Consider the following 16,339-nt stretch of genomic DNA (forward strand, 5'->3'; position numbering starts at 1 on the left):
AACACTTGCACAACTGACTCAACCTTGTACGACTTCACAGCAGAAGCTGTTTATCCATTAACCTCCTCCAGCATCTAGGTCACCAGCTCTCCAGAGAAGGCAGATTTACCATGCCACAATGGATTATCAAATGACAGTTCTTCCACTGCAAACTTGCATTAACTTTATTCACCACATTCAATAGTGCCAGATATATTTGCCATTACAACTCAATGTGTTTGCCTCATTCCCATTTGCTTGTCTGCTGTAGACAATTCTCCACAAAAATATACCCCCGTATTTTACCATAAGACATAGGAGCAGAATTAGGCCATTTGGTCCATCAAGTCTGCTTCACAATTTCATCATGTCTGATCCATTTTCCTCCTCGGCCCCGATCTCTTGCCTTCTCCCCGTATCCTTTCATACCCTGACCAATGAAAAATCTATCAACCTCTGCTTTAAACAAGTTAGATAAGTCACCAGGACCAGATGAGATGGACCCCAGGGTATTGTGGGAAGCAAGGGAGGAGAATGCTGAACTTTCTGCGATGATCTTTGCATCATTAAAAGGGATGGGAGAAGTACCAGAGGAGGGTTGCAAATGTTGTTCCCTTGTTCAAGAAAGGGAGTAGAGATAACCCAGGAAATTATAGACCAGTGAGTCTGACTTCAGTGGTGGGCAAGTTGTTGGAGAAGATCCTGAGAGGCAGGATCCTGAGAGGACGTAATCTGATTAGGGATAGTCAGCATGGCTTTGTCAAGGGCAAGTCATGTCTTAATGAGCCTAATTGAATTCTTTGAGGATGTAACAAAACATGTTGAAGAAGACCGAGCAGTGGATATAATGTACAGTATATGGATTTCAGTAAGGCATTTGATAAGGTTCCCCGTGCAAAGCTCCTTCAGAAAGTAAGGAGGCACGAGATCCAAGGAGGCCTTGCTTTGTTGATCTAGAATTGGTTTGCCCACAGAAGGCAAAGGGTGGCTGTAGATGGTTTGTATTCTGCATGGAGGCCAGTGACCAGTGATGTTTCACAGTGACCTGTTCTGGGACCTCTCCTGTTTGTGATTTTTATAAATGACCTGGAAGAACAAGTAGAAGGGTGGGTTAGTAAGCTTGTTGATGACACAATGGTTGGGGATGTTGTGTATAGTCTGGAGGGTTGTCAGAGATTACAGTGGGACATCAATAGGATGCAAAACTGGGCTGAGAAGTGGCAGAAGGCTTCAACCCAGTTAAGTGTGAAGAAGTTCATTTTGGTAGGTCCAATTTGAAGACAGAATGTAATATTTTTTGTAATATATTATGTAATATAATGGTAAGAATTTTGGTAGTGTGGAGGATCTGAGAGATCTTGGAATCCATGTCTACATGCCACTCAAAGCTGCCGGGCAGGTTGACAGTGTTGTTAAGAAAGCTTATGGTGTGCTGGCATTCATCAACCTTGGGATTGAGTTGAAGAGCCATGAGGTAATGTTACAGCTAAACAAGACCTTGGTCAGACCCACTTGGAGTTCCAGTCACCTCCCTACAGGAAGGATTTGGATACTATAGAGAGAGTGCAGAAGAAATTTACAAGGATGTTGCCTGAATTGGAAAGCATACCTTATGAGAACAGGTTGAGTGAACTTGGCCTTTTCTCCTTGGAGCAATGGAGGATGAGAGGTGATCTGACAGAGGTGTATAAGATGATGAGGGGCATTGATTGTGTGGATAGTCAGAGGCTTTTTCCCAGGGCTGAAATGGCTAACACAAGGGGACATAGTTTTAAGGTGCTTGGAAGTAGATACCGAGGGGATGTCAGGGGTAAGTTTTTCACACAGAGTGCTGGGTGCGTGGAATGCAGTGGTGGTGGAAGTGGATACAATAGGGTCTTATAAGAGCCTCATAGATAGGTACATGGAGCTTAGAAAAATAGAGGGCTATATGTTAGGGAAACTCTAGGCAGTCTGTAGAGTAGATTATATGCTTGGAACAACCATATTCTATGTTCTAGCTTCATCTTCATCTCCGTTCTAAAAGAACACCCCCTTATTCTGAGATTGAGTCCTCTGACCTTAGGCTCCCCCAGCAGAGGAAACCTCTCCACATCCACTCTATTGAGGCCTTTCAACATTCAATAGGTTTTAATGAGGTCACCCCTCATTCTTCTGAATTCCAGTGAGTACAGCCCTAGAGGCATCAAACTCTCCTCATAATGAACCTTTAAATCCTGGAATCAATTTCATGAACATCCTTGAACCCTCTCCAATGTCAGCACATCCTTTCTTAGAAAAGGGGCCAAAAATTGCTCAAAATACTCCAAGTGAGATCTCACCAGTCTCACCAGTATAAACTTCAATATTACATCCTTGTTTTGATATACTAATCCTCTTGAAATAAATGCTAACATCACATTTGCCTTCCTCACCACTGACTCAACCTGTAACTTAACCTCCACGAGGATTCCCAAGTCCCTTCGTATCTCAGATGTTTGGATTTTCCCTCCATTTAGAAAATAGTCTATTAGTTCTCCTACCAAAGTGTATGACCATACTCTATATTCCATCTGCCACTTTGTCCATTCTCCTCATCTGCCTAATTGATTCTGTAGCCTCTCTACTTCCTCGAAACTACTTGCCCTTCCACCCATCTTGGTATCATCTGCAAATTTGATCTAACGGAAACTTTAGGCACTTATGAATCCCATCACAAGTACCAATCATAATGCAAATTTCAGTTGTTAATAACCAATTAAATCTACCTTTTAAAGGCCAATAATACTTGAGAATTAGTAAAATAACTACCCAATCGGAAGTGTTTGACCTAGAATCCTTCACCTGCATCTTTATCTTGCCTTGGTGTGCTTGGTTATCTTGGTTCCCAGTCTTGAACAGAAAGGGTGTACAAAAAAGAGTTGACCAAGACTTTCAAAGGCCATGTTCAGCCTGGGTGACCTCACGCAGTCTCTGCTGCTTATCATTTTGAATGTTGCCTTACTGAGCTTCCACACTCAGAAGAGGCTGCACAACGTGATTAACTGAGACACAACTGTAACATTCACTCACTGTCAGTTTCATAAATCTAAACCGAGTGGACAGGGTAAACTCATACTTCTACCTGCTCACAGTTTATGTCATATCCTTGGTCATATTGTATACATATAGCTTTGGAGGTGATGAACAAGAATTTTATTTGTGAAGGTTCAGTTCAGACCATCAAAAGGTTGGACCAATATTTGCAGAACAATCATCAACACGAGAGATCCTGCAGATGCTGGAAATCCGAGGAACAAACACAAAATGCTGGAGGAACTCAGCAGGTCAGATGGAATCTATGGAGAGGAATATACAGTCGGTGGTTTGGGTCAAGATCCTACATTAGGACTAGAATTTACAGCACATTAATTTGTAAGGCCTTATTAATGGTTCTCAAGGTGCTCACTTTTGATCTGTAAAAAGATGCAAAGCAGAAGAGACCCTCCCTATGAACCCTCGATGTAGAGTCCTCATAGATAAAAGCATTCATTCAATCTGACCTCTTGATACTGTCAACTAGAACTTTAGAACGTTATTGGCCATCCTTCAATGGCTTGAGCTCTAAGTTTCAGAATAAAAATGTAGTGCACAGTGGAATCGCTGGTAGAGACACTGCGTTAGAGTGCCAGTGGTACAGGTTTAATCCTAACCTTGGGAACTGTCTGTACGGAGATCACACATTCTCTCTGTGAACATAGAACACCACGGCACTCTACAGGCCCTTTGGCCCATGATGTTATATCAATCAAACTCACCCTACCCTCCCACATAGTACTCCATTTCCCGTTCATCGTGTGTTTCTGAGAACCCCTTAAATGTTTCTAGTGTACTGTATCTGCCCATATCACTCCCATGCCAGCTCATTCCATGCACTCACTGCTCTCTGCAACTGGATCCTAGACTTCCTGACCGGGAGACCTCAGTCTGTTGGGATCAGAAGCAGCATCTCCAACACCATCACACTGAGCACGGGGGCTCCCAGGGCTGTGTGCTCAGTCCACTGCTGTTCACTCTGCTGATCCACGACTGTGCTGCAACACACAGCTCGAACCATATCATCAAGTTCACTGATGACACGACCGTGGTGGGTCTCATCAGCAAGAACGATGAGTCAGCTTACAGAGAGGAGGTGCAGCGGCTAACGGACTGGTGCAGTGCCAACAACTGGTCTCTGAATGTGAACAAAACAAAAGAGATGGTTGTTGACTTCAGGAGGGCACGGAGCGACCACTCCCCGCTGAACATCAACGGCTCCTCGGTAGAGATCGTTAAGGGCACCAAATTTCTTGGTGTTCACCTGGCGGAGAATCTCACCTGGTTCCTCAACACCAGCTCCATTGCAAAGAAAGCCCAGCAGCATCTTTACTTTCTGCGAAGGCTGAGGAAAGTCTATCTCCCAACCCCATCCTCATCAATTTCTACAGGGGTTGTATTGAGAGCATCCTGAGCAGCTGCATCACTGCCTGGTTCAGAAGTTGCAGTATCTTGGATCGCAAGACCCTGCAGCGGATAGTGAGGTCAGCTGAGAAGATCATAGGGGTCTCTCCTCCTGCCATCATGGACACTTGGACTACACGCTGCATCCACAAAGTAAACAGCATTATGAAGGACCCCATGCACCCCTTATACAATCTCTTCTCCCTCCTGCCACCTGGGAAAAGGCACGGAAGCATTCGGGCTCTCAGGACTAGACTATGTAACAGTTTCTTCTCCCAAGCTATCAGACTCCTCAATACCCAGTGCCTGCCCTGACACCTTACTGCTCTACTGTCCTGTTTATTATTTATTGTAATGCCTGCACTGTTGTGTGCACTTTATGCAGTCCTGGGTAGGTCTGTAGTCTAGTGTAGTTTTTTTTCTGTGTTTTTTTTTAAAATGTCGTTCAGTGTAGTTTTTGTACTGTGTTATGTAACACCATGGTCCTGAAAAAACGTTGTCTCATTTTTACTGTGTACTGTATCAGCAGTTATGGTCAAAATGACAATAAAAAGTGACTTGACTTGACTTGAGACCAGTACTGCACACAGTACTCCAGGTGTGGCCTCACCAGTACCCTGTATAGTTGCAGCATGACCTCCCTGCTCTTGAATTCAATCCCTCTAGCAATAAAGGCCAACATTCCATTTGCCTTCTTAATAACCTGTTGTACCTGCAAGCCAACTTTCTGTGATTCATGAACAAGCACTCCCAAGTCGCTCTGCACAGCAGCATGCTGCAATTTTTCACCATTTAAATAATAATCTGCTCTTCTATTATTCCTTCCAAAGTGGATGATCTCACATTTACCAATGTTGTATTCCATCTGCCTGACCTTGGCCCACTCACTTACCCTATCTAAATCCGTCTTCAGACTCTCTACATCCTCTGTTCAATTTCCTTTTCTACTCAGTTTAGTGTCATCAGCAAATTTTGCAGCGCGACACTCAGACCCCTCTTCCAAATCATCAATGTAAATGGCAAACAGCTGCAGGCCCAGCACCGACCCCTGCGGCACCCCACTCACCACTGACTGCCAACCAGAGAAACACCCATTTATAACAACTCTCTGCCTTCTATTGGTTAACCTATCCACTACCCATGCCAATACACTTCCTCCAACACCATGCATTCGTATCTTACTTATTAGTGTCTTGTGCAGCACCTTATTGAATGCCTTCTGGAAATCCAAGTATACGACATCCACCTGTTCCCTTCTATCCACTACACTAATTATGTCCTCAAAGAACTCCAGTAAGTTTGTCAAACAGAACCTGCCCTTTCTGAATCCATGCAGCATCTGTCTAATGGAACCACTCCTTTCTAAACGTTTTGCTATTTCTTCCTTAATGACAGCTTCAAGCATTTTCCCGACTACAGATGTTAAGCTAACTGGCCTTTACCTGCCTATCTTTTGCCTCTATCCTTTTTAAAAAAGTGGCATGACATTTGCTGTCATCCAATCCACCGGGACCTGCTCAGAGTCTGGAGAGTTTTGGTAAATGATTACCAATGCGTCTACTATAACCTCCGCCAATTCCCTCAGCACATTTGGATGCATCCCATCAGGACCAGGGGACTTTTCTACCTTCAGGCCCTCTAGTTTGCTCATCACTATCTCTTTAGTGACAGTGATTTTATCAAGGTCCTCATCTCCCATTTTGTCCATAACATCCTTCTTTGGCATATTAGACATGTCCATTCTCCTAAACAATATTGTGTTTGATAATCGTGTCCATTCTCCTGAACGATATCGTGTTTGATAATCGTGTCCATTCCCCTGAAAGATATTGTGTTTGATATCGTGTCCATTCTCCTGAGCGATATCGTGTTTGATAATCGTGTCCATTCTCCTGAATGATATCGTGTTTGATAATCGTGTCCATTCCCCTGAAAGATATCGTGTTTGATAATCGTGTCCATTCCCCTGAAAGATATCGTGTTTGATATCGTGTCCATTCTCCTGAGCGATATCGGGTTTGATAATCGTGTCCATTCTCCTGAACGATATCGTGTTTGATAATCGTGTCCATTCTCCTGAACGATATCGTGTTTGATAATCGTGTCCATTCTCCTGAGCGATATCGGGTTTGATAATCGTGTCCATTCCCCTGAAAGATATTGTGTTTGATATCGTGTCCATTCTCCTGAGCGATATCGTGTTTGATAATCGTGTCCATTCTCCTGAATGATATCGTGTTTGATAATCGTGTCCATTCCCCTGAAAGATATCGTGTTTGATAATCGTGTCCATTCCCCTGAAAGATATCGTGTTTGATAATCGTGTCCATTCCCCTGAAAGATATCGTGTTTGATATCGTGTCCATTCTCCTGAGCGATATCGGGTTTGATAATCGTGTCCATTCTCCTGAACGATATCGTGTTTGATAATCGTGCCCATTCTCCTGAACGATATCGTGTTTGATAATCGTGTCCATTCTCCTGAGCGATATCGGGTTTGATAATCGTGTCCATTCTCCTGAACGATATCGTGTTTGATAATCGTGTCCATTCTCCTGAACGATATAGTGTTTGATAATCGTGTCCATTCTCCTGAGCGATATCGTGTTTGATAATCGTGTCCACTCTCCTGAGCGATATCGTGTTTGATAATCGTGTCCACTCTCCTGAACGATATCGTGTTTGATAATCATGTCCACTCTCCTGAGCGATATCGGGTTTGATAATCGTGTATACTCTCCTGAACGATATCGTGTTTGATAATCGTGTCCACTCTCCTGAGAGATATCGGGTTTGATAATCGTGTCCATTCTCCTGAGCGATATCGTGTTTGATAATCGTGTCCACTCTCCTGAACGATATCGTGTTTGATAATCGTGTCCATTCTCCTGAACGATACCGTGTTTGATAATCGTGTCCATTCTCCTGAGCGATATCGTGCCCATTCTCTGGAACGATATCGTGTTTGACATTGTGTTTATTCTCCCAAATGATTTTGCATTTGTGTCAACTGTAAAGCAAGAGGCTGATGGAATGTTGCAAACCTCTTTACATTGCATAAATTAAACTTGGCAGGTACAACTGCGGTAGTAGACACTAAAAGAGCACCTTAATGTTACTTGCAACTGAAAGTTAAGCTTAAAGAAAAGATGGAAACTATGCACTAACTGGTGGTCATCTATTGGCACTGTGATTAAAATATCTGGCAAATGCATTTTTGTTAGCTTACTTGGGACATCTCTTTATAAAAGGTAAAACTGTGGTTGTCTCTGCATATTCCCAGCATTTGTTTTATTTTATTTAGAAATACAGGCCATTCCAGCCCAACCATGCACTTTTTTAACGCTAGCCCAGTCACAGGACAACTTACCAATTAACCAACTAACCAACACAACTTTGGAATGTGGGTGGAAAGTGGTACTTGGGAAATTGAAAGGAGTGAAGATAGACAAGACACCTGAACCAAATGGTGTACACCCCAGGGTTCTGACAGAGGTGGCTGAAGAGATAGTGGAGGCATTAGTAATGATCTTTCAAAAATCACGAGATTCTGAAATGGTTCCGGAAGACTGGAAAATTGCAAATATCACTCCAGTGATCAAGAAGAGAGAGAGGCAGAAGAAGGGAAATCATAGGCCAGTTAGTCTGACCTCAGGAAGATATTGGAGTCGATTGCTAAAAATGTGGTCACAGGGTACTTGGAGGCACATGATAAAATAGGCCATAGCCAGCATGGTTTACTCAAGGGAAAATCTTGCCTGATAAATCTGTTGGAATTCTTTGAAGAAATAACGAACAAGATAGACAAAGGAGAATCGGTTGATGTTGTGTACTTGGATTTTCAGAAGGTATTTGACCCATACGCGATGCTACTTAACAAGATACAAACCCATGGTATTACAGGGAAGATTCCAGCATGGAATTACAGCAGTGGCTGGATTTCAGGAGGCAAAGAGTGGGAATAAAGGGAGCCTTTTCTGGTTGGTTGTCGATGCTCAGTGGTGTTCCACAGGGGTCTGTGTTGGGACTGATTATTTTTACATTATATGTCAATGATTTGGATGATGGAATTGATGGCTTTGTTGTAAAGTGTGCCTTTGATACAAAGATAGGTGGAGGGTCAGGTAGTTCTGACGAAGTAGAGAGGCTTCGGAAGGATTCAGACAGATTAGGAGAATGGGCAAAGAAGTGGCAGATGGAAAACAGTGTGAGGAAGTGCATAGTCATACACTTTGGTAGAAGAAATAAAAGGGTTAACTATTCTCTAAATGGAGAGAAATTACAAAACACTGAAGCACAAAGGGACTTGGGAGTGCTCGTGCAGGATTCCCTAAAGGTTAATTTGCAGGTTGAGCCTGTGGTGAGGAAGGCAAACGCAATGTTGGTATTCATTTCAAGAGGACTAGAATATAAAAGTAAGGATGTCATATTGAGACTTTGTAAAGCACTGGTGAGGCCTCGCCTGGCATATTATGAGCAGTTTTGGGCCCCTTATTTTAGAAAGGAGGTGCTGAAACTGGAAAGGGTTCAAAGGAGGTTCATGAAATGATTCTAGGTTTGAACAGCTTATCATTTGAAGAGCATTTGATGGCTCTGGGCCTGTATTCTCTGAAATTAAGAAGAATCGGAATTGATCTCATTGAAACCTATCGAATGGTGAAAGGCCTTGATAGAGTGGATGTGGAGATGATGTTTCCTATGGTGGGAGAGTCTAAGACCAGAGGGCACAGCTTCAGACTAGAGCAGCATCCTTTTAGAAAAGAGATAATTAGGAATTTCTTTAGCCAGAGGCTGGTGAATCTGTAGAATTCTTTGCCACAGGCAGCTGTGGAAGCCAAGTCTTTATGTATATTTAAGACAGACATTGATAGATTCTTGATTGGTTGGGCATGAAGGGATGTGGGAAGATGGCAGGAGATTGGTGCTGAGAGGGAAAGTGGCTCAGCCATGATTTAATGGTGAAGCAGAGGAGATGGGCCATCCTATGTATTATGGTCTTATGGTCACTCGGAGGAAACCCATACCCTGATGGGAGAGGAAAGTGGGCCGTGGGAGAAAGGGAAGGAGGAGGGGCACCAGTGGGAGGTGATTGACAGGTGAGGAGACTAAGTTGGAGGTGGAATTGAAGAAAAGGGAAAATGACCCAAAGTTGGAGAAATTGATGTTTATGCCATCAGGTTTGCAGACTACCCAGACGGAAGCTGAGGTGTTGTTCCTCCACCCTGAGAGTGGCCACTTCGTGGCAGAAGAGGAGGCTGTAGACTGACATACCGGAATGGGAATGGGTATAATAATTAAAGTGGTTATCCACCAGGAAACCCTGCTTGTTGCAGATGGGCACTAGGAAGCGTTCAAACACAATGTGAGTTACCTGAAACTGTTGAAGTCTTTCCCTTCTCAGAATGAACTCCCAGATTTAATTCAGTCCGTCACACTTTAAATTTGTAAACTCAATATTATTATGAGTAAATTCACGAATAAAAATAGCTTTGTTCATAATTCATGATTAGATTTTACCCACTTTATCCATATTTTCCACGTTACTCAAAACAACACTGCAGATGAGATGGCGATTGTTCAGCTAGAATTTTATTAAAACTTGTTTAAAACCCTTTTTTTGTTGCTGCAATTAAGGTCACATTGTACAAATTACCACACATGAAACCCAAGATTCCAATTAACATTCAGTACAGCAGTTGTCATATTTCAGTTGGCTGTTGACTTGGAATTCATTTGAAAACACTGTATAATGATTGCTCTTAATACTTAACCTTAAATGCACCAATTTTCACCAAAACAACAGAAAGAATTGTGATAGTAGGAACAAAGGATGAAAGTCATGTCCTTTGCAAGGTATACCATCAGGGTGGCAATTGCACGGTTAGGCTGTGAATTACAAACCTTAACCTCTCTGGTACCACATACCAAAGGGTGGTTTCTATCCCTTTAAACTGTTGTGCAAACACGATATGCATATGCCCAATTGCACTTAAAGTGTTGGTGTTCTGAAGATGTCATTACTGACATACATTGGAATATTACAACAAGTAATTGGCTGGTGTCAATAGTTCCTGTCAGCTGATAACCACATGGGCATTAGGAGATGCAAGGAATGCCTATTGTACAATATACAACATCTGATACAGGCAACACATTAACACACAGAAGCAACAACTTCATAAGCCTTGAACTATTCTGGCTACAATGTGCCAACTGTACAGGTTCTTACTGAATGTGAGAGGATGTGGTTCTGAACCCTTGTAATTGGGGCACGTCAAACTGCTCCAACAAGTCAGGCACCATAAAATCAGTCTCTAATTTGCTGCGTTGCATACCCTACATCAAATTGTAATGCAGACCAAGGCTACTGAGTTAGGGACAACTTTATGCTAACACCTATGAAGTGGCTTGGCTTCACTTCAGTCAGAACCCCTCTCTCCTCTCAACGGGCAGATGGGAGTTTCCTTATCAATCTAGGCAGGTTTTGAACTGTGGTTTTGAATGCTGATGTTCAGTGAGGTGCTTACGTTGGCTCAGAGACTGCACTCTCTCTTCTGTCACAGTGCTCCTCTGAATTAAGCACATTATCTAAACTGACAGTGCTGTACATTAATAGGCAGAGGTGCTGCCATTCTGACATTAAACAAAGATAGCCCTTTATAGTGAAAGAAGTGATACCATACAGTATTTAAATACAAAAACTTCTCAAGTTCATTCATTCCCCCGCATCAATACTAACCAAACTATTGATGAGATATTCCTCTCAGTTTGAAGAACTTGCCATGCATAAACTGACTTTTGCTTTTATCTACATCACCACAGAAACAATTAAAGGTGCTTCTTTGCCAGAAGCACTCTTGGGATTTCTCTCAATTGCTCACTAGTGTTTGTTCGTTAATGGGCATCCAATGACAGTCATCATCTACAATAACTCTACTAGACACACAAAGCATTCCTTAGCCAAAAGCAATGCACTGCAATGTAAACCTGGCCAGCACTCAAGTGGCAGAAACTTTGGGTTCAAGTTTGTTTTCTAACTGAACCCCAATGGGACCACAATATTCATGTAATTCTATTGCTGCTTATAGCAGTTCCATAGCAATTACACAACTTCACAATTAGGCAATAGCTGGGCATCTCTGGAGTGATTCTAGCCAAGGGCAGAACTTTAGTACAGCCCCATCATAAACACAAGGGTTTCTGCAGATCATCAACACTACAGATGCCTGAAATCCAGAACAACACACACAAAATGCTTGAGGAGCTCAGCAGGCCAGGCAGCATCGACAGAAATGAAAAAAGGGTCGGCGTTTCAAGCCGAGACACCTCTTCAAGGACAGGAAAGGAAGAGGGAAGAGACCAGAATAAAAAGGTGGGGTGGGGGGGGGGAAAGAGAGGGGAAGAAGGATTGCTAGGTGATAGGTGAAGCCAGGTGAAGAGGAAAGATAAAGGGTTTGAGAAGAAAGAATCTGACAGGAGTAGAGTATTGGAGAAATGGAAGGAGGAGGAAACCCAGAAGCAAGTTACAGGCCAGACTAGGGACTAGAATAAGAGGGGAGGGGGAAGAAAAACTATTTTTACCAGAAGGAGGAATTGATATTGATGCTATCAGGTTGGATGCTATCCAGACCAACTATAAGGTGCTGCTCCTTCACTCTGAGGGTGACCTCATCGTGGCAGAAGAGGAGGCCATGGACCAAAATGTTGGAACAGGAATGGGAATGGGAATTAAAATGTTTGCCACCGAGAAATTCCACTTTTAGTGGATGGAGCAAAGGTGCTCGATGAGCCCGCCCCCCAATTTATGACGGGTTTCACCAGTGTAGAGGAAGCTGCATCAGGGCCACCCGAGACAATAGATGAGCCCAGCAGATTCGCATGTGAAGTGTAGCCTCACTTGGAAGGACCGTTTGGGGCCCTGAATGGAGCTGGGGGAGGAGGCGAATGGGCAGGTGTAGTAAGTGCCAGGAGGGGAATTAGTGGGGAGGGGTGGACAGACAGGGAATCATGGAAGGAGTATTCCCTGTGAAAAGCAGAGAGTGTAGGGAGGGAGATAAAGATATGTTTGGTGGTAGGATCCCTTTGGAGATGATGGAAATTGTGGAGGGTGATGTGTTGGATGTGGAAGCTCATGGGGTGGAAGGTACGGACAAGAGGAACTCTATCACAATGAAGACCGCAGGAAGATGGGATGAGTGTGGATGTTTGGGAATTGGAGATGCAGGAGAAGGCAGTATCAATGTTGGAGGAAGGGAAACTGTTTTGCAGATGCCGTATATCTAGAGTAATGCTCATAAAATGCTGGAGAAACTCATCAGTTTAGGCAGAATCTATGGAAAGGATTGAGGCGTCAACATTTTAGGCTAAGACCCTTTCTCATGTCCCTCTCCATTAATGTAGCATGATCTGCTGACTTCAGCATTTTGTTTGTGTTGTTCTTGATACAGCCCTATTCGCATGACATTGAATGTTGTGACAATCCAAGCTGAGACGATCAGTTGTCACCAGAGTCACTTACAATGGCAACAGGATTGATCTGCAACACTCACCAATCGATGGTTTTACGTAGTGTGAACTCCATCAGGAAAGTAGATGAAGTGCTGAGGGGCAATTGTGCATAGGAAGAGCTGACTACGGAAACACTCACATATATTTCCAACCATTGATTCAACAAGAGGTCTTTCCACTGTAGTTCAGAATTATCAATTTGCAATGCAAAGGAAAGCCAGAGCTGAAATTTTACTTTAAAACAATTTTAACTTCTCCCTAATCCCATTGTACACTTACAATTACAGTTACTTCCCTTGCTTAATTTCATCTAGTTCATCACAGAGAAGCCAATGGTTTGCTGACCTTGATTATCACGAGAACAATGATTTTTGTTTCCCATTTAGGAAGAGAAGAATTCCAATTTTTGATAAGTTGGAAAAATCTCTTTTTGCATTGCCTAGTACAAGAGAAAAAGGTGCCATTTACCCAAACATTGACTTTAAAAAGTCAATTGCAGTGCAGTTTGGACAGAGAATGCACATATAAAATAGGTTGGAAACCCTAACAAAAGTGCAGATAATTTCACCATTGCTAAAAGAATAAATACTTCTAGCACATCTCTTTGAGGATCTCCTTCTAGGTGTTAGTGGTTATAGGCAGTGGACCCTCGTGTAGTCACACTCCTTAACAAACCTTCCTTTACACATTTGAGTGTGTATGTAAGAGAGAGAAGTGCAGTTGCATATCTTGTGGCCAGCAAGTCTTTACTTCATGTCAAGTTTGATGCAGTGTCCTGGAGGCAACTGCAGATGGATTCAGTTCTCCTGTTCACATTCCAGTCTGTCCTTCTCTTAGTCTGTTTTCATGAACATTGCCATGTCTCAGTTAGGAAACTCAAGGTAATGTGCTGCTGACAGACATGGGTGCATGATAGTTCAGCCTGGTGTTGCTGCTTTGCTTGATGCATGGCTTGAAAGAGAAAGGCAAGGATACAAAAACAAACCTCTTCTTCAAAGTGACTCTGCTACCCAGTTCAGTTCAATCAATGTCCGATGAGCTGCTCAACCAGGCCTCTGCATTTCACAAGGTTCATCTCCAGTTAAACGTGCAAACTTGCTCGATGGAGGGAAGAGAGTTCCCTCACACTATAAATAACACTGCTAACATTTGCTGTGCACATGTCCTTCTGACACATGCAAGGGGTCCATAGCTTCTCATTGGATTCAATGTATTCTCAGCTTTCAAATAGGCAAGAGGTTGATCACATGACTGAGCACTGAAGCTTGTTTGACCCAGCTGTCCTGTCTCCACGCCATTTTGTTTTCTTCTTTTTTTTCTGACTCTTCTCTGGTATTTGTTGCCTGTTTGGAATTAGACACAAAAAAAAAACACATCTTTGATTAATGGCTCGCCTTTGCCAATTGCTCCATTCTTTTCAAACTTCAAGCAAATGAATGTCTTCATTTCATTGCTGGACCGAGATGTAGGGGCAGGAAATGGAGGCAATGCAGTCTGGCTTTTGGTCTTGCCACATAACTACTACCCCTGTGGAGGTAAACAACCCAATAAAGAATCACAGAAAAAGTTTTACCAGGAATAAACAAGTGTACAATCTGATACTGCGAGAATCTGCTGAAGTGAATAATGTAGATACATATAGTAGTAAAAATGGTCATCTCTATTCACCGTATATATTTATAGTGCATGTATATAGAATTTGCTGTGGTCCATCGGAACAACATGCAACAAACAAACAATATTCAACAATTACAAAGAATAAGGAACTATACTAAAATAAAGTTAAAGGTTAAAGTAGGGATCTAAAGTATGAATATTGGGTGGGGTATTTCACTGCTTCTATTGCGTTTCTTGGGTTTACTGAGCATGCCCGCAAGAAAACAAATCTCAGGATTGTATATGGTGACATATATGTACTTTGATAATAAATCTACTTTGAACGTTGGACTAAAATGTGGAAGAAGAGATCCACATTAAGGGTGAATGAAAAGGACAAGCAGGTGTGTTTGGATGAAATGAGGTGGGAGTAAATCAGATTTCTGAATGCTTCTTGAATATTACCCCCTTATTTTGCTCTAATAACTTTTCTTTTGATATTTCTCAAAGAGTATTTTTTATGTATTGCACTGTGCTTCTGCTGCAAAACAATAAATTTCACGACAGCTATCAGTGATAATAAACCTGATTCTGATTCTGTTAGGGCACAACACTAATGCTACACTTATGCTATAATCATTTCCTGGCTCCACCTGAACAATAATGCAACAGTGCTTCAATAGTAACGACACTGAACTCCAAAGACAAGACAGCAGAAAACCCAACTGAGACACTAGACTTAGTGAAATTCAGTCCCATAGTGGGTGGTTGATTCTTAAAATGGTCTGGAGTGGTCCTTCTGTTGCAAAGTGATCTTTGGGATGGGTAATAAAAAACAACAGAACAAGAAACAAGTTTAAACAGGAAGCGGTCCACCTATATTTCAAATATAAGTAATATGGATTACCGTAACAAATATGGGTTACCATGACAGATATAGGTAACATAAAACAACAGAAATAAAGTGTCAAGCTTAAATAGGAAGTGGTCGACCAATATGTCAAATTTACACTTCCCTGATTATCCATTTTGCGGCTTCTCTGAGCAAGACTGTCAATTACAGTTCTGTGTCCACTGATATTAATGTAAGTGATATTTGCATTTTTGTAAGTGATTTTGTAAGTGACAATGCTTGCAAAGATGAAGCCAGGAATCTTGTCAAATAATCTGCACTGATTCTATTCCCCGATCCTATTTGTGAGAGGCTGCTGTCTAACTGTCACAAACTCCAGTCTCTCAGAGTTTAAGGATGAATCAGTTATTCCCTCAAGCATTTTCTCTGCTGTCCTTTATATGTGAACTTGTAAAGTGATATTAACTTTCTCTTCAATACATGTAATAATGTTTCCTGAGATGCTATTGAGGAAATGAGTCAGCTATTTTATTGGAATTCTTGCCAAAATTCTTCCTCAGATAATGAAAACAAAATAAATTGAGCCACTTAGGTTCCCAAGACTTACTATCCACAAATTGTTACCTCCTCTGCATAGAAAACAGGATCTACGCTATAATTTATGGATTCAAACTATTCGGACCCACTGATTTATGATACAAATGGATGTTCTTTCTTCACCCTATATGGAAAAATAGCAGTGACCTCACTTAATTCAGAATTAGAATTTAATTAATTACCTATTGCAAAAATGATGAGGAAGCATTCATGGGTTCACTGTCTGTTCAGAAATCTGATGGCAGAGGGGGTCTTTAATGCCGCCTTTTTGAGGCTTCACGAGAGACACAGGGATGACGGCAGCAACAAGAGCAACAACCACCCACGCTGGCATTAACTTTATCAGAC

General features: G+C 42.2%; 1 protein-coding gene across 1 annotated transcript in view; it reads right to left on the reverse strand.

The window, feature by feature from the left end:
* Positions 1 to 10,010: 10,010 nt before the first annotated feature.
* mrasa (muscle RAS oncogene homolog a) overlaps positions 10,011 to 16,339 on the reverse strand; it is a 64,670-nt gene continuing 58,341 nt past the window's right edge. Inside the window, exon 6 of the mRNA XM_059970337.1 lies at positions 10,011 to 14,288. Coding sequence (XP_059826320.1) covers positions 14,189 to 14,288 — 100 coding nt within the window. The 3' untranslated portion in view covers positions 10,011 to 14,188. The remainder of the gene's footprint in view (positions 14,289 to 16,339) is intronic.

Source organism: Hypanus sabinus, chromosome 5 (assembly GCF_030144855.1).
Source record: "Hypanus sabinus isolate sHypSab1 chromosome 5, sHypSab1.hap1, whole genome shotgun sequence".
In the NCBI taxonomy this organism is placed as follows: domain Eukaryota; kingdom Metazoa; phylum Chordata; class Chondrichthyes; order Myliobatiformes; family Dasyatidae; genus Hypanus; species Hypanus sabinus.